This window comes from Babylonia areolata, chromosome 23 (genome assembly GCF_041734735.1).
Source record: "Babylonia areolata isolate BAREFJ2019XMU chromosome 23, ASM4173473v1, whole genome shotgun sequence".
NCBI classification, from domain to species: Eukaryota; Metazoa; Mollusca; class Gastropoda; order Neogastropoda; family Buccinidae; genus Babylonia; species Babylonia areolata.
The window spans coordinates 51,549,275-51,575,411 of record NC_134898.1 but is presented as its reverse complement, the minus strand read 5'-3'; the positions used below and the strand labels follow the sequence as shown (position 1 = coordinate 51,575,411).

General features: G+C 44.9%; 2 protein-coding genes across 2 annotated transcripts in view; one reads left to right on the top strand and one right to left on the bottom strand.

The window, feature by feature from the left end:
• Positions 1-3,702, bottom strand: part of LOC143298125 (2-succinylbenzoate--CoA ligase-like) — a 42,391-nt gene extending 38,689 nt beyond the window's left edge. Inside the window, exons 1-2 of the mRNA XM_076610838.1 lie at positions 3,675-3,702; positions 3,462-3,584 (exon numbers count right to left, since the gene is read on the bottom strand). The gene's annotated coding sequence lies outside the window, so the exon portion shown is untranslated. The remainder of the gene's footprint in view (positions 1-3,461; positions 3,585-3,674) is intronic.
• Positions 3,703-8,941: 5,239 nt separating this feature from the next.
• On the top strand, positions 8,942-19,920 carry LOC143297861 (putative acyl--CoA ligase YdaB). The gene is made up of 4 exons (XM_076610385.1): positions 8,942-9,133; positions 13,789-13,979; positions 14,757-15,917; positions 16,772-19,920. The coding sequence occupies exons 1-4, from the start codon at positions 9,027-9,029 to the stop codon at positions 17,035-17,037; spliced, it is 1,725 nt and encodes a 574-aa protein (XP_076466500.1). The 5' UTR covers positions 8,942-9,026; the 3' UTR covers positions 17,038-19,920.
• Positions 19,921-26,137: the final 6,217 nt, after the last annotated feature.

Here is a 26,137-nt window from a genome sequence, read left to right as displayed (position 1 = left end):
TGCATGTATTGTCGCCCCTCCATACATTGTCACCAAGCGACAACAAAAGGTGCAGACCCCTCACTGCATGTATTGTCGCCCCTCCATACATTGTCACCAAGCGACAACAAAAGGTGCAGACCCCTCACTGCATGTATTGTCGCCCCTCCATACAGTGTCACGGGCGACAACAAAAGGTGCAGACCCCTCACTGCATGTATTGTCGCCCCTCCATACATTGTCACGGGCGACAACAAAAGGTGCAGACCCCTCACTGCATGTATTGTCGCCCCTCCATAGATTGTCATGGGCGACAACAAAAGGTGCAGACCCCTCACTGCATGTATTGTCGCCCGTCCATAGATGGTCACGACAACAAAAGGTGCAGACCCCTCACTGCATGTATTGTCGCCAATTTTTAGAGTAAAAAATTCCATGTAGAAATGATGATAGTATTATGATGATCACTACATATGTCCCCGTGGTACGACATCCCACGTGACGCCAAGAAAGAGCGCCGTCGCGCTGAGAGGAAGTGGCGCCTGAGTGGTCTGACAGCGGACAGTCAGATCTTTTTAACAGCAAAACAGTTAGTCACTGATATTGTTCAGAATGCCAAAGAAGAGTACTGGAGCTCAAAGATCGAAGCCAGTACATCTGTCAAAAACTTATTCATAACCAATGACCGTCTCCTTGGCAGGAGCAGAGCCTTCATCCTGCCAACTGACATTCCTCCTAATGACCTCCCTCTCTGAAGCTTTCGCTCATTTTTTCACCACCAAGATAAAGACAATTAGAGGTGAGCTCGAAACATTTAGCCAGTCTGTACCCGATCCTCTCTTTGCTGACAAACCCCACTCTTCCTCGTCTTTCAACAGTTTAGAATAGAATAGAATGTGTCTGTATTACCAAGCGTACCGGGGTCACAAGGAATATGGGGGGGGGGGGAGGGGGGGGGGGGGGATAGTACATAACAATGTACGAACACAAATCGAAAATCATACACAAACACAGATACAGTAGAAATTAGGATACATACAAGTGCATATCAATATAAAAACTTGTGCATACTCATACATATGCACGCACCGCACGCACACACACACGCGCGCGCGCGCGCACGCACACACAAACACACACACACGTTTGAACAGAAGCCGCATGTTACATGTGGATGGGGCTGATGACTAGATCTTCAGGTAGATGGTTGTTAATTGCACAATTCTAGTTATCAGACTGGATTTGTTCGAGAGACATGGCATTGACTGCTCTGGGGAAAAAGCTATTGGCGAAGCGATTGGTCTTCGTCCTTATACTTCTGTACCGTCGACCAGAGGGGAGCATCTCGAAAATCCCAAAAGCTGGATGTGATTCATCCTGGCTGATTGATTTTGCTTTTTTTGAGAAGCCGCTTATAATATATGTCTTCAAGAGAAGGTAGATCCGCCCCGGTGATCTTGGTGGCAGTTTTTACGATTTCTTCCATACCAAACAGTAATAGCGAAAGTTAACACGCTTTCAATGACTGCTCGGTAGAAATAACCAGGATTTCTTTTTTCTAATTCTGAACGTTTTAAGGCGCCGAAGAAAGTACAGGCGTGTTGTGCTTTCTTAACAATTTTTTCCATATTTTTCTCCCATTTCAAATCGTTGGAAATGATCAGTCCGAGAAATTTAAATTCGCTTATGATCTCTACTTGCTTGTCTTTAATGACAAGTGGTGAGGGGTCAGATCTGGTCTTCCTGAAATCTAAAATTAATTCTTTTGTTTTTGATACGTTGAGTTCTAAGTTGTTTTGATCACACCAACTGACAAGTTTCAGTACTTCTTCCCTATATTTTGACTCATCACTGTTCGTAATCAACCCTTTTATAGTAGTATCGTCGGCAAACTTGACCAAGGTGTTACATTCAATACGAGTTGCACAGTCATGTGTGGATAGTGAGTACAACAGTGGGGATGTCCTGTCACAGAGGAAGAAGTTAGGCATTATAAAATCTGGCCCCAAAACATGTGCACTTGACCCAATCCCCACATCCCTTTTGGTTGAATGTGTTGATGTGCTCCTCCCAGCCTTGACCTCTATCATCAACAACTCTCTTCAGTCAGGCATTTTCGTAGATCTGTACAAGCCCTTGTAACACCACTGCTCAAGAAGCCGACTCTCAAAGTAAACACCCTAAAAAGCTATCGTCCTGTCAGCAATCTCTCTTGTCTTTCCAAGACCACAGAAACGATTGTCCTCCTCCAGCTGTCTGAATATCTGCATCACAGCAACCTGTTTCTTGTCTCACAGTCTGTCTACCGCCCTTCCCACAGCACTGAAACAGCTCTACTCAAAGTTATGAACGACCTTCTGCTGTCTGTAGATACTGGTAAACTTTCTGTCCTCACCCTCTTAGATCTCTCAGCGGCATTCGATACAGTCGATCACGACATCCTCGTTAATCGTCTTTCTCATTCATTTGCCATCTCTGACACAACACTGAAATGGTTTTCATCTTACCTATCCAATAGAACCCAGACTGTCGTTACTAACAAACATTGTTCTCAACCTTCTCTTCTGGAATTCGGAGTCCCCCAGGGATCAGTTTTGGGACCCGTGCTCTTCATTTTGTACACAAAGCCACTTGGTACCATCACAGCTCAGCACAACGTCCAAAGCCAGTCTTTTGCCGATGACACACAATTATATGACTCATGCGCACCTGATCAGATCCATAACACCATTAACAACATTCAAGAATGCATCACTGACATCACGCATTGGATGACAGCAAATAAACTCAAACAAAATGATGACAAGACTGAAGTCCTGATTCACTCACAGAACAAACCATTACCTGACTTTGCTCCCTCCTCTATGTCTGCTGGTAACACAAACATTCAGTTCTCATCCGCTGCAAGAAACCTAGGGGTAACTTTTTCTGACACTCTGTCCATGGAAAAACATGTGTCCAACATCTGTCGCTTACCATGAACTCAGGAATATCAGTAGCATTCGCCATCTGCTCAGTTCCGATGCAACCAAAACTCTCGTCTGTTCTCTCGTTCTGTCTAAATGTGATTACCGTAACTCCTTACTCTCTGCCATTCCTCAGTACCTCCTAGACAGACTCCAAAAGGTTAAAAATTCAGCAGTACTACTGATCTTCAGTCAGAAAGCATGAACACGTGCAGTCACTCCAACAACTTCACTTATGTGCGTCTTTCAGTTTCAGTTGTCTACATTTTTGTTGTTATCATTATTTTGTTTTTTTATATCTGATACATTCTTGATTTAGTCTATGACAAGACCTCTGTGAATTGTTCTCTCTTACCTATGTTTCAAATTATATGCATATGTTTGTGTGAGGATGTTTGAGTGAATGTTTTAGTGCTATTGTAAAGCGCATAGAGCTTCTAGAATATGCGCTATAGCAAGATGTCTTAATAAATAAATAAGTAAATAGATAAGTGCACTCCGACTGGGCGACAATACCTGCAGGGGCGACAGTGCGTGCCGCAAACAGAGCGTCCAAATCTGTGTCATACGGCCCGTGTAACTTCAGGGCAGCGAGTCCACACAAGCCGCGCACTGCTGTTCAACTCTGAAGGCGGACGGCTGGTAAGAGAGAACACATTACACATTCATCATTCCACAACACATCTTCGATCAAGCAGAAAGCATTATCAGTCACAACTGCATACATACGTTTGTGAGAGGGATTAACGAGCCGGGGGAGTATCGACACGGGAGAGTATCGACACGGGAGAGTATCGGGCTGACCCCATCGGTTTTAGCTAGCTCAACATGATACGCCACTTCACTGACAAATAACCTGACACGTACGCTGTTCACACACACACACACACACACACACACACACACACACTGAGAGGAAAGCTGTTCACAAGCACACAGACACTCGCGCGCGCACGCGCACACTCACACACTGGGCACCAGGAACCAAGGTTCCATTCTTCTCTGTGTGTGTGTGTGTGTGTGTGTGTGTGTTCCCAAGAGGGCTGTGTTGTTGTTTAGTTTAGTGTGATCTGAACAGCACTTGCAATGAATTTCAATCAAGTTCACCACTTTGAAAACTTCGTGTGAGAAGTGCGCTGATACCAAGGCGAAGTGTACTGGTGAAATCTTTGTTCAGTCCATGAGATTTTCTGTCTGGTAAAGTTTGTTTTTTTTGTTTTTGTTTTCAAAACCGAAAGTGTTCTTTATTTTCACTCAGTAAATCTTTTTTGATTCTTGCATTGAAGGTTATATTTCTCTCACTGAAACATCACCATGTTGGACAGAATTTTGCACAATTCACATATGTCACTATGGGTGCTTCCAAGATAAGTGAATGATTCCATCTCATACAGTATCTTACCTTCGAGCGTGACTGGCTCAGCACTGGTTGCATTTGTTCTCATGATCCTCATCTTGTCCCTGTGGATGTTGAGGTCTGCTTGAGGTGATGTGGTGTCCGCTACTCCTGTTTGTTATGGGACAGCAGGGAAAGATCATTCGCAAAGTCCAGGTCATCTATCTGGTTCCATAGTGCCCATTGTTTCTTCTCTGTTCCGTTAATGTTTTCAGAATACAATCAGTGACAAGTGGGAATAAAAACATAAACAGACAGTTTTGCCTGACACCGGTCTTGACCTGAAACTGTCTGGTGAATGGATGTAGATGACACTGAAGTTATTCGGCAAAGAAGACTTCTTCCAGGAAATAAATGTCACCTAATCAGCAGAGCATCACGGTTGAGACAAGGACGAAATCTGGAAGAACCGCCAAAGAAAACTGGAAGAGGTGAACGAGGAAGAAGAGGATTGGTCCTATTTAATATGTCGTCAGCCATGTATGATAGTCGTTTTCGACAATGACCATCAGAATAGCAGAGGTAACAGCTGTACCGACTATATGGGCTAGAACTTTATTGTAGTGGAGAGTGTCTTGCCCGAATGACATCCCCACTCTCTCGGCCAAGAGGGTTTTAGGACAGTCGGTGTTAGGATGGTTCCCAAAGGCCAACTAGCCCCAAAGGCTACAGCACTAAGAGCCAGTGCAATTTTGCCTCCTAGTTTGAGAGTCATCGTCCTTAAGCTGTAAGTGATTTTCCCATTGACTGGAGAAACCATTGATAATACTGCTCTCACTGTGCTGTTGGTCCAACTGTAAATTTATGTCAAATTGTGATATATCCTTATACTTACTGTCCTCAGCCACAGTTCTTCGTGAGGCGTGGTTGCAGCTACTTAAGTGCCTCCAATGGGCGCATGAAGAACGTACCCATAGATTTGTCCAGTTTGTATGCCCTAACTGTGATTCCAGTGACACTGATTGATTTGCAAACCTGGATGCTCAAGCTTGCACTCAGAGAGACAGACAGACAGAGAGGGAGGGGGAGGTTTGCAACCAGTTTTGTTGATAATTTTTATTGTAGAATTTGCTTTTGACGTGATTAACGTGCTTATGTGATTTACTGGAGGTGGAGTGATAAGCTGAAAGAATGAAGGCTGTGTGACACTGAATGAGAGAGACGGGTGGGGGGGGGGAGAGAGAGAGAGAGAGAGAGAGAGAGAGAGAGAGAGAGAGAGAAATGAATAAAGCTATAAGCATTGCCAGTTTACTGAAGTGGTGGTGTGTCCATCGAGATCGATGATGACCATCGTTGTCATCCAGCTGGGGGATGGGGGGAGGGTGGTGGTGGGGTGGGGGGGAGGATGCTCATGAATCTATCTGTGAATGCGCAGATGGCTGAATAGTCCAATCTGCGCACGAAATGTTCGCTGACAGTTGGGGCAGACAAAGACAGGCATAGCATTGTCAGGGAGCTTGTTTGCCCGTGACTTTCTGGCCTGCCTCTTCTGAACAGCTGCAGCAGTCCTGTTGGCCTCGCACAACTTGGCGCCTTTGTGCACAGCAGCGCGCCATTTGTCACGGTCCACTGCAGATTCCTCCCAGGAGTCAGGGTTGATATCAAACGCTTTCAGAGAGACTTTCAGAGTATCTCTGAAGCGCTTCTTCTGACCTCCGTGTGATCTCTTCCCTTGTTGCAGCTCGCCATAGAAGAGCCTTTTGGGCAGCCGATGGTCTGGCATGTGCGCCACGTGTCCAGCCCAGCGAAGCTGGGACTTCATCAGGATGGTGAAGATGCTGGGGAGGGTGGCTTTTGCGAGCACCTCTGTGTCTGGGGTCCTGTCTTGCCACTTGATGTTCAGTAGCTTCCTGAGGCATGTTGTGTGGAAGTGGTTCAGCTTCTTGGCATGTCGTTGGTACACTGTCCAAGTTTCGCAGGCGTACAGTAGTGTGGGGAGAACTACTGCTCTGTAGACCTTTAGCTTGGTCTCAAGACTAATGCCTCTTCTGTTCCAGACATTTGCATTGAGTCTACCAAAAGTTGCGCTTGCTCTTGCAATCCTGACGTTCACTTCATCGTCGATTGTCACATTTCGTGACAGTGTGCTGCCAAGGTATGTGAACCGCTCCACCGCACTGAGTCTCTGACCGTTGACTGTGATGTTGGGCTCAACGTAGGGTTTCCCTGGGGCTGGTTGATGGAGAACTTCAGTTTTCCTCGTGCTGATGGTAAGGCCGAAGTTCCTGCTGGCAGTGGCAAACTTGTCGACGCTGAGTTGCATGTCAGCTTCAGATCCAGCGTTGAGGGCACAATCATCAGCAAACAAAAAGTCTCTGATGATGTCTGTCATGACCTTTGTTTTTGCTTGAAGCCTTCTGAGGTTAAACAGCTTGCCATCTGTTCGGTACTTTAGGCCGATTCCAACATCGCCATCTCTGAAGGCATCAGTAAGCATTGCAGAGAACATGAGGCTGAACAGCGTTGGAGCCAGGACGCAGCCTTGCTTGACACCATTTGTGACAGCAAAAGGAGCAGATGTTTCGCCATTGTCCTGGACTCGAGCCTGCATGCCTTCATGGAATTGGCTGACCAAGGAAATAAATTTCCGAGGGCATCCGTACTTGGCCATGATCTTCCACAGTCCCTCTCTACTCACGGTGTCGAAGGCCTTAGTGAGGTCGACATAGGTGGAGAACAGATCAGCATTTTGCTCCTGACATTTCTCTTGCCGCTGCCTTGCAGCAAACACCATGTCGGTGGTTCCGCGCTCTTTCCGGAATCCACATTGGCTCTCAGGCAAATGACCTTGGTCAAGGTGTGCTGTGAGGCGGTTTAGTAGGATCCTGGCAAGTACCTTGCCTGCGATGGAGAGCAAGGAAATGCCCCGATGGTTATCACAGGCTTGCCGGTTCCCCTTTCGCTTGTACAAGTGAATGATAGATGCATCTTTGAAATCCTGGGGGATCGTCTCTTCTTTCCACATGAGTGAGTACAGCTGATGGAGCTTCTCAGTCAGCACAGTGCCTCCATCCTTGTAGACCTCTGCTGGTATGGAGTCTGAGCCAGGTGCTTTGCCACTGGATAGCAGACGGATTGCTTTCTGGGTCTCAAGAGGTGTTGGCGGATCGTCCAGTGCTTCGTTGATGGGGACTTGTGGGAGACGGTCTATGGCTTCATCATTTATGAAGGAAGGGCGATTTAAGACACTGTTGAAGGATGAAAGGTCATTTTGGATGACTGATGACTTGCGCGATGAGTTTGTTTCAAGTGAAGAGGAGTTGCGCAACGTCAACCTCACTCTCTCGTCCGGGTCCACCAATTTCCAGTGGCAAGACTAAGTCGAGACGACTGGAGGATGAGCACGGATGCAGTGGATGACCAAGATATCCTTTCGGTGTCTCATCTTGCTCTCTGCACTCCACAGTGCGTTGCTGTAACCGCCTTCCTCTCCGTTGAACCGATAGGTTTCTTCCGCAGATTCTGCCGGATCCAGACATCGCATGCGTGGGTAGACACACCCCGGGGGCCAACTGCGTGTGGCATGCACACAGCACGGTGGAGCTGGATGGCCGTCGGTGGCTCTCCTGAGCCAACGCCCTTTTATGGATCTCCATAAGGGTGTCTAGCCACCCGCCTCACCAGTTCCGGAAGGGAGCGGTGGGAGTGCCGGTTTAGTCGCCGGCAACCCGACCCTGAACAGGTTGTACTGGATTACAGGTTACCAGTAGCAGATCTAATGACCTGGCCTGAAGTAGGCCTAATCTAAATGCAACTTGATTTATACCTTTTGGAGCATTGACTTTGTAATTTGATGGAGGGGCAAAGCATCCGAAATGTGGGGGCAAAGGCCCCTCACGCGAGGGCTAGAAGGTAAAAAAAATGTTTGGTTGATCACCTCTTACGCATAATTGTTTGTTTCAATTTTAGATTACTTGGGACATGTTGTAGCGTGGTTGGTCCTCAATCGTTTACACTTGGTTTCGAGGTGTTGTGGCTTCAACGAGAAGAGAAACTTCTCGCTAAAGGAGGACCTCTTGCCCCGAATTACCTATGTAATGTTTTATTTTGTGTAAAGTTTTTCATAGAATGCATTCACTTCCTCTTTTACCTTTTGTGGTTCATCTATTAGAATTCCGTTTTTATCGATTATTTTGGTCATACTTTTTTGAGTCTTGTAAAGTTCCTTTAAAGATGTTGAACTGAGGAGTCTGTCTTCTGCTTCTTCATACTGATTCGCCGTATCTTGTACTTTTTATCTATTGTCAAGACTATGTATATGTTCCTGAATATTGTGCATTTTCCTATCCTCCATACCCTTGTGGGGTGATAGGACTGAATCAAAATGTTCAGAATGTTCAAATGTATGCATGTATGTAAGTATATATATATATATATATATATCTGTGTGTGTGTGTGTGTGTGCGCGCGCGCGCGCGTGTGTGTGTGTATCTGTGTGTGTGTGTGTCTGAGAGAGAGAGACAGAGACAGACAGACAAAGACAGACAGACACAGACGCTTTTTAAAGGATTGCGCAAACACGATATCTGCTACCGCGTGCGCCAGCCGAGCACAGCCGCACAATGTATGAGACGAGAGCACAGTTGGATCGTGTGTCACCACGTTGTTTGACGTAAGTTGTCTGTCCGCCAGAACCAGGAAAGACACCACTCAAACCCACCGACAACGGGCTTAGAGCAAGGACAATGTCGGAGCCATTTCCTTACACCACCATGGTGGAACTGGTCCACTACTGGAGCTGCCACGACAGTCAGAGGCCTGCCTTCATCTTCACTGACAAACACGGCACCAGGTCATATTCGTTTCGTGTGTTTTTTCTTCTTCTTTTTCTGCCATGATTGTCCTCACAGCGCTTGTTATTGCATTCTGTGTTATACACTTTGTTTCTCCCCCTTTTTATCTGGCTCTCACAGTGTCTGTCTGGCTGTCGGTTGCTCTCTCTCTCTCTCTCTCTCTCTCTCTCTCTTTTCTTTTTTCATACTTTTCTTTTCGGTTGAGTACGCCATGAGTTTGTCGAACGTGGGTGAAACCGTTTTCGACACAAGTGTTTTCATTGTCTTTCAACAGACCTTGTGATTTTCTTCGCAGGGTTGTTGCTGCGATTTTGATTCATGTATCATGTTGTTTTTGTTTTGTTAGTTTTCATGTTGTTAAACGATTATTCTGATGTGTCCCATGCCAATAGGACTGTAATGTGAATGGCATTAAAACATTTTTCTGTTTCAGTTTCAGTTTCTCTCTGTGTGTGTGTGTGTGTGTGTGTGTGTGTGTGTGTGTGTGTGTGTGTGTGTGTGTGTGTTCCCCCTCCATTTGCTTCTGTGTTAATTTGATGTATCGATGTGTGTGTACCGATATGCGCATAGTCCTTGTCTGCGGGGTGACCGTACAGGATGGATAAGGCTAGAGTACTAGCAGGAGCAGATTAAAAACAAGCGACTGAAAAAAACCAAGAAGAAGGTATGACCAAAAAACTGCGTGGGTGACCAAGTATGACCCTAGAGTTCCATCAAAAGCCTCCATCATTAAAAAGCACTTACGCCTCCTATATACAAACGAAGAAAACAGACGAATTTTTCCCTAAAAAATCCATCATTTCGGATGAGCGTAAGAGGCCTAACTTAGGGCAGATATACAAATCCACAGTACCCAAACGGCATATTCCCTATGGACCAGCACACAAACCAGGTTTACATACCACATACACAACATCGCATACCACAACACACGACATCACTACACCACATTACGTTAGAACAGCACACAACACACAACGCCACGAAACACCACACAACAACACACACCACACCACACCACACCACAACACAACACAACACAACACAACGCACAGCAACACACACCACACCACACCACACCACAACACAACACACAACAACACACACGACACCACACCACAACACAACACACAACAACACACACCACATCACACCACAACACAACACAACACACACCACACCACACCACACCACAACACACAACAACACACACGACACCACAACACAACACAACACAACACAACGCACAGCAACACACACCACACCACAACACAACACAACACAACACAACACACAACAACACACACCACACCACAACACAACACAACACAACACACAACAACACACACCACACCACACCACAACACAACACACAACAACACACACCACACCACACCACAACACAACACACAACAACACACAACAACACACACGACACCACACCACACCACACCACAACACACAACAACACACAACAACACACACGACACCACACCACAACACAACACAACACACAACAACACAACACAACACACAACAACACACAACAACACACACGACACCACACCACACCACACCACAACACACAACAACACACAACAACACACACGACACCACACCACAGCACAACACAACACACAACAACACACAACAACACACACACGACACCACACCACACCACAACACAACACACAACAACACACAACAACACACACGACACCACACCACACCACAACACAACACACAACAACACACAACAACACACACGACACCACACCACAACACAACACAACACACAACAACACAACACAACACACAACAACACACAACACCACACCACAACACAACACAACACAACACAACACACAACAACACACACCACACCACACCACAACACAACACAACACAACACAACACACAACAACACACACCATACCACACCACACCACACCACAACACACAACAACACACACCACACCACACCACACCACAACACAACACACAACAACACACACCACACCACAACACAACACACAACAACACACACCACACCACGCCACACCACAACACACAACAACACACACCACACCACACCACAACACACAACAACACACACGACACCACACCACAACACAACACAACACAACACACACCACACCACACCACACCACACCACAACACACAACAACACACACCACACCACAACACACAACAACACACACCACACCACACCACACCACAACACACCACACCACAACACACAACAACACACACCACACCACACCACACCACACCACAACACAACACAACACACAACAACACACACCACACCACACCACACCACAACACACAACAACACACACCACACCACACCACACCACAACACAACACACAACAACACACACCACACCACACCACAACACACAACAACACACACCACACCACAACACACAACAACACACCACACCACAACACACAACAACACACACCACACCACACCACACCACAACAACACACACCACACCACACCACACCACAACACACAACAACACACACCACACCACACCACAACACAACACAACAACACACACCACACCACACCACAAGACAACACACAACAACACACACCACACCACACCACACCACACCACAACACACCACACCACACCACACCACACCACAACACAACACAACACAACAACACACACCACACCACACCACAACACAACACACAACAACACACACCACACCACACCACACCACACCACACAACAACACACACCACACCACACCACAACAACACAACAACACACAACAACACACACCACACCACACCACACCACACCACACCACAACACAACACACAACAACACACACCACACCACACCACAACACAACACAACAACACACACACCACACCACACCACAAGACAACACACAACAACACACACCACACCACACCACACCACACCACACCACAACACACCACACCACACCACACCACACCACAACACAACACAACACAACAACACACACCACACCACACCACAACACAACACACAACAACACACACCACACCACACCACACCACACCACAACACACCACACCACACCACACCACACCACAAGCCAAGGAGAAGCAGCCAGGTCAGCTGGTAAATAAAGAGAGGATTGCGGAGACGGCAAATGCTAATAATCCAGCGGCAGCCAGCCCAAATCTGACGTCAGGTGTGCAAACTATCAAATGCCGCCCTGGCATGAGACTGTCTGGCACTGTTCAGCTCCACCCAGCGAACACCAATGGGCCCTGGTCTGTTATAGACGTCCTATCAAACAGGTGCTGGTAATTACATCACAGACGGAGAGGCGCAGAGAGAGGGAGAGACAAGACAAAGCAAATTCTTTGTTTTCGAGGAATGAATTGAATTGAATGTTCTTTTATTTTCTGAGGGTAATACATAAGCTAAATAATGCTTTTTTTTCATAGAACACTGGAAGGGGAAACAGTAACACACACAAAGGGAGAATCATTATATCAGTACAGCATGCACATTATAGTATATCAGTACAGCATGCACATTATAGTATATCAGTACAGCATGCACATTATAGTATATCAGTACAGCATGCATATTATAGTATATCAGTACAGCATGCATATTATAGTATATCAGTACAGCATGCATATTATAGTCACGGATACATGAATGGTAATTTGACATTTGCAACACTAAATAGAGGAGGATAAGAGGGGAGAGATAAAAGGGGACACACAGAGAGAGAAAGAGACAGAGAGAAAGAGACAGAGAGCGTTAAAAAAAAGAAAATTGACATAGGTCAAGATAATGATCAATCAATAAATAAAATGAAATGAAAAATATATATATAAAATAAAAAATTGAAAATTATAATAAAAAACAACACAAAAATGAGGCCAAAATAAGCATGCACATGTTACAAGCAGTAATAGAAATAACGCCATTTAAATAGTTCTGGAAGAAGAAAAAAGAGAGAGAGAATTGAACTGAATAAATTTCATTTTCTGAGGGTCACACAGTAAACAAAATACTATTTGTTTCCATCCAGCCCTGGAACGGGAAACAGTGGCTCAAAGAACAGAGGGCATCATTATATCAGTACAGCATGCATGACAGATAAACACTGGCGCGCTTTTTTTACATCCAGTCCCTGCCCTGAAACAGGGTCTACGCTACACAATAATACACTCGAGTCATAGCATGCACAAAACAATACTACATGAATGGCTAATATCACTTAAAGTGGAAGACGTTAAACTGAAGACTACATGAATTCATAAGCACGCACGCACTACACAATACTACATAAAGGCATAAGTATGGTAATAATAACACACACACACACACACACACACACACATACATATATATATATATAGAGAGAGAGAGAGAGATATATATATATATATATATATATATATATATATATATATATATATAGGCAGAAGCATGGTGATGATAAAATGCATAGTAAAAAGAAACACACAGACCACGCACGCGCGCGCGCTCGCACACACACACACACACACACACACACACACACACACACAGGGAAATGGACGTTAGAAGTGCACAATTGTAGATAACCAAAACATTGTTTTTCCAATCGTCGGCAGGTTTGAACTGACGCGGGGACAGCTGTACCAGCTAGGGGGCCGCTGGGCCGCCGTGCTGCAGGCTGGGGGAGTGGAAGGGAAGGAGAGGGTGGTGAGCACGTTGCCCAACAGTCCAGAGCGCGTGCTGTGTGACGTGGGCATTGTCATGGCAGGCGCCGTGATGGTCAACGCTCACTGTCAGCTGGCTGATGGTCAGTGTGTGTGTGCGTGTGTCAGTGTGTGTGTGTGTGTGTGTGTGAGAGAGAGAGAGAGAGAGAGAGAGAGAGAGAGAGAGAGACAAAGGTTTGAACGTTATATTTATTCCGCTGGTGATAGATGAGGAGAAAGGTTACGATAACAGTCATGTTTAACGGTATCTCTTTTTTGGCGGTTGCACAGCAGGGTTGTTGTCAATGCTTCCTGTCTGGATTTATCCAGTCGTCAACAACCGATAAATACAAACACCTGCAGTATTTGTGTAGAAACATGTGCACGATTCTCGTGGACGCACTCAGCTTTTTCAGTCTTCCACCGTAAACGCATAGCTCAGTCAGCTGTATAAAGGAGGTGGCTAGGACCGAAAAGACACTTAAGTGATACTGAAGCCATTGATAGAGATCAGCGGTGTAGCTGGACGTCACACTGTCAACAGAAAACGTGTGCGCCATGCTTCTTGGTGAACTTGTTCTCGTGTGTTGTGGCGGTACATGTGCCCTTTGCCCTTCTTCAGCACCACTGAATGTTTGTGGGTACAGGTTTATGGTTCATAGGTTTATTAGCCAGAAAGAAAGCAAGTAAACGAGATAGACAGAGACAGAGACAAAGGTAGACAGACAGACAGACAAAGACTGAAATTGGATACAAAAAACAAGAGGAAAAAATTATGAACCCACTTGGGAGGGGAGAAGCTGAGTACTTCGACTCGTAGAGTCTTCAAAGCAAGTGAAGGTAGCAGCAGTGAAATTGTTATGTCATGACCTGGCTTTCAGGATCAGACCTGCTGAATGTTCTCCGTCAGTCCAAAGCACGTGTAGTCTGTGTGGACCCAGACCTTGACCTTGGACCATGGCAAGTGCTGAGGCAGCACGTGCAGCACCACCCGGTTACCAACACAGTCACGTCCGTCACTCTGCCAGACCTCCAGAAAGTCTTCTTCATTCGGAGAACTGCTCCTCTCTGTCAGGATCCTGGCCTGTCAGGCCCGGCCAGCACGGGTCGTTCTGACCCAGAGTCAGACAGCACTGAAAAGATGAACTTTGTGGAGGATGGGTTTGCCTCTCCAGAAACTGGGGATTTCATCGCGTGTCTGCGAGACCTGGACGAGTTTTACGAGGCAGAGGTAGCAGCAGAACAGACTGTTGCTATATTCATCACCTCAGGATCCACAGGCTTCTCAAAACTGGTACCCCATTCACATCAGTCTCTGATGAATTATTTCCAGGCCTTTGCAAAAGAAAGCTTTAATCAATTTTCTGTGTTCCTCTGCTGCTCTCCGTTGGGCTGGGCAGGAGGCTATTTGTTCAAGTACATGGCACAAGGTAAAGGTCGTCTCCTGCTAGACCTGTGGTACGGAACTCCTGGCGACCTTCCTGCCATTTTGTGGGACATGATTGTCCAGGAGAGCTGCCTTGATGGTTTCTTGATGTCCGCTGTCATTCCCCAGATTGAAGCGATGGAGAAGAGAAAAGTATGGAAGATGAACAACATCATCCTGACAGGCCATCCTATGAAAACAGTCCTGGTTGCTCAAGCTCTGCGCCTCTCTGAGACAGTCACAGTCATCTACGGCTCCACAGAACTGATGAAATCCACGGAAGCCTTGGTGGGAGACATCTCCGAGTTTCAAGACTTTCTGGTGGGAAAAGCTCTGTCAACCTTCAAGGTCTGCAACAGTAAGGGCGAGGAACTGCCACGGGGAACCAAAGGAGAGATCCACGCAAAGACCCCGTGGATGACCCAGGGTTACCTCAGCGCGGAGGACACAGCGGCTTCCTTCACTGCTGACGGCTTCCTGAAGACTGGGGACGTTGGACAGATGCTGGAGGACGGGTCACTGCTGGTTGAAGGACGTCAGCATGACGCCATCCACAGAGGCAGCTACATCTTCTACCCGGCCTGGCTGGAGAGTCGGATCATCAGCTGCTGTCCAGGTGAATTCACTGAGTGTGTTGTCTGGGCTAAAAACAACAACAACTTAATTATGATGAATATCAAATATGATATAATGACCGAAAGATACATTAGTGTGATAATCATAAAATATGTATCAGTGAATTATAGTTCAACGTCACACATCAATACAATTGTGAAAGTGTCATAGTTACATGATAAAGTCTCAGCCGACCATGAAGATGTTTCATATTCATGAACAATAGTTGCCCCAGAACATTGCTTTGTAAAGAATGTAAAGTTTATGTTGGGAATTGTATGTCCGCCTTCATCAATAGTTAATGCTTGCTTTTTTCTTCTCCCTCTTTTCGGGTCACAGGAGGAATTAACGATCATAACTTAGTCTTCGATGTCTCACATGTCCAGTGAATGCATACTTAATGGTCCGTTTGACAATCTGAGAAATAGAAGGGATCCTGTGCCTCAGAATTGCAAACGTGCATGGCGCTTCAGCGAAACATAACAAACACAGCAAGGGTCTGCTTTACTGGCACGAGCACACAATTGTGGTATGACATGAATTACTGTGATCACACGTGTATTCAAGATCATCACGCACGTGTTTAACAACTCCATCAAAGCAGTGACTTCTTTTGATGTCTCCCCCGCCCCCTCCCCCGGGTTTTTATGTAATACCATAATACATGTCTTTATCAACTCCATCAAGCAATGACTTCTTTCAACGTCTCTCCTCCCCCCCCCCTCCATCCCCCCGCCCCCCCCACCCCCCTCCCCAGCCCCCCGCACCCCCAGGCTTTTTATGATTTAAGATCACCGCACATGTTTTTATCAACTCCATCAAAGCAATGGTTTCTTTCAATGTCTTCCCTCCCAGGCCTGCAAGAAGTGTTCGTGGTGGGAGTTCCGGACCCTTACATGGGACAAGAGCTCTGCGCATGCTTCGTCGCCTCTGACCCTTCCGTTACTGAGGAGCACGTGCGCAGTGTGGTTGAAGAAGACGTCACAGCCAAACTGGACGACCCCCTGTCCCCCCGACCACGGTACTACCTCCGCTTCCAGGCTTTCCCCACAACGTTCACGGGCAAACCAGTGAGGAAGGAGGTGCGTCTTCTTGCTGCAGAAAGGCTTAACTTGGCCTAGGTGGAACAATACATGGCACAGATTGGAATGAAAAGATGTGGATTTGATAGAAACAATCTTCGTGTAGTTGTTGGTATAGGTTATCTTATTGTGGATATATGCAGAGATTTCATAACCCAGAAGTTTGAACATACTTGTATATTTCGATGCTTCCACACTATCTTCCTCGGTAGAGCTAGCGCAGGAAAATTAGGCTGTGAGTGAACTGATTTCACAGCTTCATCAATGTTGGATACATATAAAGGAAACTTCCTGCCTCAGAATAAAAGGCTGAACGTGTAGAATATTCCAATGGTTTCACATCTTCCTCGGCAAAACTGGTTAAGAAAGTAGCTCAGTGAACTGACTTCACAGCAACATCAATGTTGCATGGGCGCCAAACCGTGGAACTGAGATGGACTGACATGTTTTGGAGGGTTTTTTCTGGCCAGGCTTTCTCGTTTTGATTTGGACGGTTTCTTTTACCTTCCTCTTCTAAAATTTCGTGCTGAAAAACATACCGCACCACACTTAGCAATTCCAGTTGATCAGGGTAATGAGATGGCAAAATGCTGGAACGGATAGAAAAATTGCGGGGTTTTTTGTTTGTTTGTTTGTTTTGTTGTTGTTTTTTTCTTGTTTTTTTTCATAAAGCTTTTGATGTCAGGAACCTTTTTATGGTTTTAATTAAAACAAAAAGGATGCGTGGAATAGATAGATCATTGTCACCCTTGGAAACGTGATCGTTATGAATTAACAAAAACTACCATTAGAGATTATTGTATTATTTGCCTTAAATTCTCATATACATCATACAGTTACCCAGGTTTCAAGTTGGTTGTTAACACGGCTATTGTTCTCCCCATGAATTATGGGCTTTTGAATCATTAATTTTAATGAATTTGTCATTGTCTGTCGGTATGTCTGTCTGTCTGTCTGCTCCTCTCTCTCTCTCTCTCTCTCTCTCTCTCTGACAACATGTGCAAGCTGTTACTCCTAAAAAAGACTTCCCTTTTGAACTCAAACTATAAGCAAGCGAATATTCTCTCTCTGATCCGTAGATTAAAGTACAACAAAGGAATAACAATGCACAAGATTTTGACAGGAAATGCACCAGCAACACTAATAAACAAATTTTCTGTAAATTCATCAAGGAATCCCGCAAAAGTCCATATCTCCATCACAAGAATTGATTTGTTCAAATCCAGTTTGGTTTACTTAGGCGCCACTCTATGGAACTCACTCCCAGAAACAATTAAACAACACCACTGCCCAACTACCTTTAAAAAAATTACCTTTCCCACATTATGACAGTGTAAAGTATTGTCCACATTGTTGAAACCGATCGACTCTTGCTGTGTGCGGTCGCCCAAGACACCCACTCCCCCACCTCATCATACTGCACTCCCGTTAATCTGTGTGAATTGAAGTATCAACTATCATATAGTTCATTCGTTTGTAATGCATGTCACTTCTGTTTGCGTCTTTGTTTCTTTATTTTCTATCTATTAAATGAAGTCATATTCATGCAGTAGTTGCCATTTGCTCCTTTGTTAATTCGATGATTCGTTGTATATGTACCGGCATGCGCATAGTCCCTATATATATATATATGCATGTTACTTTGTTTTCCTTACTATCTCTCTCTGTGACATTCTATTTTCATACACTATTTTATATGTATATTAAATCATGCTCCATTTGGCGATGAGCATCCCCTCCCCTTCCCCGTTATTGCTATGTGTATCTCTGTTAGACTTGTTTCACATTAAAAGTATGGTATTTGATAACATACACACTGTATGCTCATGTATATGTAAGTGTGCGCGTGCGTGAGAGTGAGAGTGAGAGTTCTCTATGCTTTTTTTTCCTATGTAGCTTATTAACACCATGCTTGTGCCGATGTGTGTGTGTGTGTGTGTTATTATTACCATGCTTATGCTTTTTTGTAGTATTGTGTGCGCATGTTATGACTTTAAGTAGCATTGTGTAGTACATACAGTGACATACATAATGTAGCATTGTTTTGTTTAGAACCTGTTTCAGGGCGGGGACTGGATGTTAAAAAGCGCACCAGTGCTTATCTATTATGCTCAAAAACAAAGAATTTTGTTTTGTTTTGTCTTGTCCTCTCTCTCTCTCTCTCTCTCTCTCTGTGCAAAAGATACGAAGAATTGCGAAAAAACTGTACCCTTTTCAATACAGCTCCAGTGCAGAGAAAATAATTGTTCGGCATACTGATGACAGAAAATGAAGATATGATACTCGCACTAGCAATATATGTATCCGAGGCAGTAAATTTTCGTAAAACGTCTACTATCGGTCCAAATACTCATTAATCATTTAAAAACACAGTATGGGCTCTATGAGGGGGAAAACGGCATAGACAAAAATGAAGGGTTACATTTGGATGGTCAGTTTCGACAATGTATTTTTATGATGAGTTCGTATTGATATGACGTGTTTCGGTATTACATGCTTAAATAATCATATGTTTTATATGTACTTTGTTATGTGTTCGTATTGATATGATGTGTGTCGATGTCACATGCTTAAATAATTATTATACGGATTATATGTACTTTGTTTCCTGTGTACTGTTCAAACCTTGGAGACGAACGACGGGAGAGGGGGGTGGGGGGCACAGTACCCGCCTGCCACATGGACATTTTAAGTAATTGACAAAGTACCAAAGTGCCGCTTATCCCTTAGTAGTTTACTTTACTTTGATTATGTTTTTCCTTTCTGCACCATTTTATTTGTTTTGCACCATTTTTGTTCTGATTTGTAACTACTATGTCACTAGAGCTTTACGGCAAATGACATTAAACATTTCAGTGTTCAGTGTTCTCTGTCTCTCTCTCTGAACATGTAAGCCTACTGATGTATGTATGAATGTGTGTATGTAAGGGCTTGTCCATGATATGTATAAGTATAGTATTTTTTAGTATTTATTTGTGTGTGCATCTGTCTGTGAATCTGTCTGTGTGCCAATTTTTCAAAGGTACGAGAAAATAGAACCAGTTTTTGATTAAAAACAAAACAAACAAAAAACTGTCTTTGGTCAAACAACACTTTTTTTTTCGTTTCTCAATGCGCATACAGAAGTCGTTATATCGGGAATAAAAGAGAATGCTGATGTGTAACCTCTCGCTCCTATCTGCAACACACATCAGTGGACCTTTCCTATCGCATTCACCATTTGCTGCTGGTTGCAACCAACAACCTATCACCGACACACATCAAAGTACCTTTCCTATCGCATTCACCATTTGCTGCTGGTTGCAACCAACAACCTATCACCGACACACATCAAAGGACCTTTCCTATCGCATTCACCATTTGCTGCTGGTTGCAACCAACAACCTATCACCGACACACATCAAAGGACCTTTCCTATCGCATTCACCATTTGCTGCTGGTTGCAACCAACAACCTATCACCGACACACATCAGTGGACCTCGCCTGTGGCATCCACCATTCTGCAACAACACAGTGAGAGCCTGGTGTCAGCTTTGTCTTGCTGCAAAAACAGCTCAAAAAGCTGAAGCCGCTGAAGAAAAAGGTTTGCTTCCAGGATTGCTACATGGATGTTCGTGCACAACTGTATCTGATCATGACTGGTGATGAGCCTGTTAGCTTTGCATTTTGTGGACAGTGAAGGGAAAGTTACACCAGGAAGCTGTGTGTCATTTATCGTGTTCACAGCTGCACGTAGCAAGTGTGTATTCACGTCTGTATACCACAGTGCATTGTTCACAGCTGCACAGATCAGTTGTGTATGACGTTCTACAACACCGTACATTGTTCACTGATACTCAGCATCAGTTGTGTATTGACGTCTCTGTGCCACAGTGCATTGTTCACAGCTACACAGATCAGTTGTGCATTGTCTCTATATGACAGTACATTGTTCACAGCTGCACAGATCAGTTGTGTATTGACGTCTCTATACCACAGTACATTGTTCACAGCTGCACAGATCAGTTGTGTATTGACGTCTCTATACCACAGTACATTGTTCACAGCTGCACAGATCAGTTGTGTATTGACGTCTCTATACCACAGTACATTGTTCACAGCTGCACAGATCAGTTGTGTATTGTCGTCTCTATACCATTGTTCACAGCTGCACATATCAGGTGTGTATTGTCTCTATACCACAGTGCATTGTTCACAGCTGCACAGATCAGTTGTGTATTGTCTCTATACCACAGTGCATTGTTCACTGCTGCACAGATCAGTTGTGTATTGTCTCTATACCACAGTGCATTGTTCACAGCTGCACAGATCAGTTGTGTATTGACGTCTCTGTACCACAGTGCATTGTTCACAGCTACACAGATCAGTTGTGTATTGTCTCTATACCACAGTGCATTGTTCACAGCTGCACAGATCAGTTGTGTATTGTCTCTATACCACAGTGCATTGTTCACAGCTGCACATATCAGTTGTGTATTGTCTCTATACCACAGTGCATTGTTCACAGCTGCACAGATCAGTTGTGTATTGTCTCTATACCACAGTGCATTGTTCACAGCTACACAGATCAGTTGTGTATTGTCTCTATACCACAGTGCATTGTTCACAGCTGCACATATCAGTTGTGTATTGTCTCTATACCACAGTGCATTGTTCACAGCTGCACATATCAGTTGTGTATTGTCGTCTCTGTGCGACAGTACATTGTTCACAGTTGCACATATCAGTTGTGTATTGTCTCTATATGACAGTACATTGTTCACAGCTACACAGATCAGTTGTGTATTGACGTCTCTATACCACAGTACATTGTTCACAGCTGCACAGATCAGTTGTGTATTGTCGTCTCTGTGCCACAGTACATTGTTCACAGTTGCACATATCAGTAGTGTTATGTATTAGTAACAGATTATTAACTTTTAGTTACTTTGCTTTATTATCAGCACCATAGCTCCAAACCAGAGATGGCGTTAAGGAAGAGAAAGATGAAGAAGAATACCTACCTATCTAGTTGTAGCTAATTCTTGCTTTTCACTGCCATTCAAAGGAGAATTTTGAAGTCCTCTTTTAAATTTAATACGTATCTCGACTATCAATAAAGCCAAGCATGTTGCATAAAAATAGTCTGGAAGGCCAGTGAAACTCGTTAACACAAAATTTACACAAACTGTCTAAAACACAGGCTGCAGAAGAAAGACAAAGAGAAATATAAAACATCACACCACACGCTGGAGAAGAGAGATAAACAGCCATTTAATATGTAACCCTGGTGCCAGAAGCTGGGAAAGAAAGACAAACAGGTATGTAACACCTGACATCACAAGCTGGGAATACAAAAAGACATGTAACACCTGACACTACAACCAGGGTAAGAAAGACAAACAGCCATGTAGCATGAAACTCTCATACGCCAAATCTGAAAAAGACAGACATGTAACTCCTGATATCACAAGCTGAGAAACAAACTGACATGCACGTAACAAGTGGCACAGAAGCTGGGAATGAAAGGCAGACACGTAACCCTGACACCAGAAGCTGGGTGAGAAAGACAAACAGCCATGTAACACCTGACACCAGAAGCTGGGTGAGAAAGACAAACAGCCATGTAACACCTGACACCAGAAAGTGGGTGAGAAAGACAAACAGCCATGTAACACCTGACACCAGAAAGTGGGTGAGAAAGACAAACAGCCATGTAACACCTGACACCAGAAAGTGGGTGAGAAAGACAAACAGCCATGTAACACCTGACACCAGAAAGTGGGTGAGAAAGACAAACAGCCATGTAACACCTGACACCAGAAGCTGGGTGAGAAAGACAAACAGCCATGTAACACCTGACACCAGAAACTGGGTGAGAAAGACAAACAGCCATGTAACACCTGACACCACAAACTGAGAAAGAAAGACAAACACCTGACACCAGCAGCTGGGAATGAAAGGCAGACACGTAACCCTGACACCACAAACTGAGAAAGAAAGACAAACAGCCATGTACCACCTGACACCACAAACTGAGAAAGAAAGACAAACAGCCATGTACCACCTGACACCACAAACTGAGAAAGAAAGACAAACACCTGACACCAGCAGCTGGGAATGAAAGGCAGACACGTAACCCTGACACCAGAAGCTGGGAAAGAAAGACAAACAGCCATGTAACACCTGACACCACAAAGTGGGTAAGAAAGACAAACAGCCATGTAACACCTGACACCACAAAGTGGGTCAGAAAGACAAACAGCCATGTAACACCTGACACCACAAAGTGGGTCAGAAAGACAAACAGCCATGTAACACCTGACACCAGCAGCTGGGAAAGAAAGACAAACAGCCATGTAACACCTGACACCAGCAGCTGGGTAAGAAAGACAAACAGCCATGTAACCCTGACACCAGCAGCTGGGTAAGAAAGACAAACAGCCATGTAACACCTGACACCAGCAGCTGGGTAAGAAAGACAAACAGCCATGTAACCCTGACACCAGCAGCTGGGAAAGAAAGACAAACAGCCATGTAACACCTGACACCAGCAGCTGGGAAAGAAAGACAAACAGCCATGTACCACCTGACACCAGCAGCTGGGAAAGAAAGACAAACAGCCATGTACCACCTGACACCAGCAGCTGGGAAAGAAAGACAAACAGCCATGTAACACCTGACACCAGCAGCTGGGAAAGAAAGACAAACAGCCATGTAACACCTGACACCAGCAGCTGGGAAAGAAAGAGCGGCTTGTAACACCTGACAGCACAGGGTGGGAATGAAAGACAAACCAGCATGCACCATGACACCACAAGCAACAAAGGCCCGCTCAGAAAGCCAAATTATGTCAAAACGAAAAGAAAGATAAAAAGAAAAATCAACGAAACGGGACCGCTGCAAATTGCAGGCAATGTTTCCATTTTAAAGTGGAATAGTTTTTTAAGCGAATTAATAATATTAGAAAAAGTTAGTAATGTCTCATAAATTCATTGCTATCATTTGTTGTTTTCATCTTTTTTATGACAGTCTAGTAGAGATAGCATAAGGAGTGTCTGTGTTGTTATCATCTTATTACTATGTATAAACAGATAAATTATAAGCATAAGGAGTTTGTGTTGTTTTCATCTTATTACCATGGATCAACAGAGATAAGCATAATATGGTAACTGGGGCAATAATGGATTGCCGGAAGCTGCTTTGCGCATGTCAAGGAAGATTGTGCAAAGTGGAAGGATGCCGCGCGTGAGTGCCGGGAGCACTGAGGGGCACCTGCCAGCCTCAATACACAGGAATGGGATGGGGTGGAATACTCCCCGACTTTGGAACACCTTCTCCCTGTCTTCACTGGTCTCCACGTTCCTCTCATGTTCGGACATTTTGGACATTTCTGTTGGTTGTCCCTGTCCGTCGGACCTTCCGACCCCCCCCCCCCCTTTCCCTCCCCGCCGCAGCCCCCCTCCTACTCCCCCGGACCCCACCCTCTACCTGTGTGTGTGTGTGTGTGTGTGTGTGTGTGTGTGTGTGCTTGCTGGTCACAGGGTGTTCAGCTGTCCTATACTTACCATTTAAACGTCACGACTGATGATCCTGTCAACGCCCATTTTTACGTCCGCATTAGAAGCGAGAGAATCTGAGCACACTGGTTCGATTCCCGGCACAGTCGCCAGTATTTTCTACCTCTCCACTGGACCTTGAATGGTGGTCTGGACGCTAGCCATTCGGATGAGACGATAAACTGATGTCCCGTGTGCAGCATGCACTTAGCGCACGTAAAAGAATCAAAAAAGGGTTGTCCCTGGCAAGATTATGTATAAAAAATCCATTTCGATGGGAAAACAAGTAAAAAAACAACAACAACTGCAAGTATGAAAAAATATCCCCCCCGCCAAATAAAGAAAAAAAAAGGGGGGGGGGCGCTCTCAGTGTAGCGACGCACTGTCCCTGGGGAGAGCAGCCCGAATTTCACAAAGAGATATCTGTTGTGACAAAAAGGAGAAATACAATACAATACAGTACAATACAATACAATACAGTACAATACAATTGTTACGCAAGAGAGTGGAAGACAGACTAGACTAAAGGGAAGCAACAAACATTCACATACGGGTTCAGTCACATTCTCCCGCACTCTTCCGTAAACAAAATAGACACAAGGTATTACCCCTGAGCCTATATAATTTAACACACACAAAAAAGATTCACAATTTGTTCTGCTTAACAAGCAGTTAGTAGGCCGACATACGCACACACACAAACGCAGGCATCCAATTTTGAGTCTGGGGAATGTCGACTTCTGTTCTTCAATGTTTTGTGGGTTCACGAACTAAAAGTCAACACACATATCACCTCTTGTGCTGCACACACAAATTACGTAGTTCTTCGGACGTGTCTTAGTCTTCAAGACACAAGTCTCGAGGCTGCACCAGCCTCACCAGACCTCAGCCAGGTCTGTCCCGCTCCAGTCTCCCCGGACTGAGCCGCTACCACGTCTCCTCGGACGGTGGGTTGATCCGTCTCCCCGGCCTGGGCCGCTACCACGTCTCCTCGGACGGTGCTGCTACCACGTCTCCTCGGACGGTGGGTTGATCCGTCTCCCGGACTGAATATCATTCCGCACAGTTTGAGTGTAAGAGAAACAGCAACGAAGCAAATGTCACACACAGCTGGACTGCAGCTTTACGAAGTAACGTTGATCTAACTTACGAAGTAACTTTCACTAAGACTGCGAAACGAGAATGTCTAGTTTGTATTCACAAGTCAACATTGCTCAAAAGCAAACAGATCTAAATCTAACACTGACACCAGTAACACCAACAGTGTGAAAAATTACTTAGCAGTCCAAAACAACGTGGCTTCAAAATATCCAGCTGTCAAGCCGTCACACAAAGGATGTATCACTTTCTCAGAAAGGATGCCACAAGCTGTACAGCACTGTTACCAAATTCTAAAGAATAACAATGTCTAAAATCTCCAAAATTAAATCTTTTACAACCGCTCAAAAACACCGTCCATCTAGGTCAAGGCCCGTCACTCTCCTCCTCCCAAGCCTCTGTGACAGATAGTGTGTCGCTGGCCAGTTAAACCCAGGCAGAGAAAAATATACTCACTGACCAGTATAAAAAAAAAATGCTCACTGACCAGTACAAAAAAACA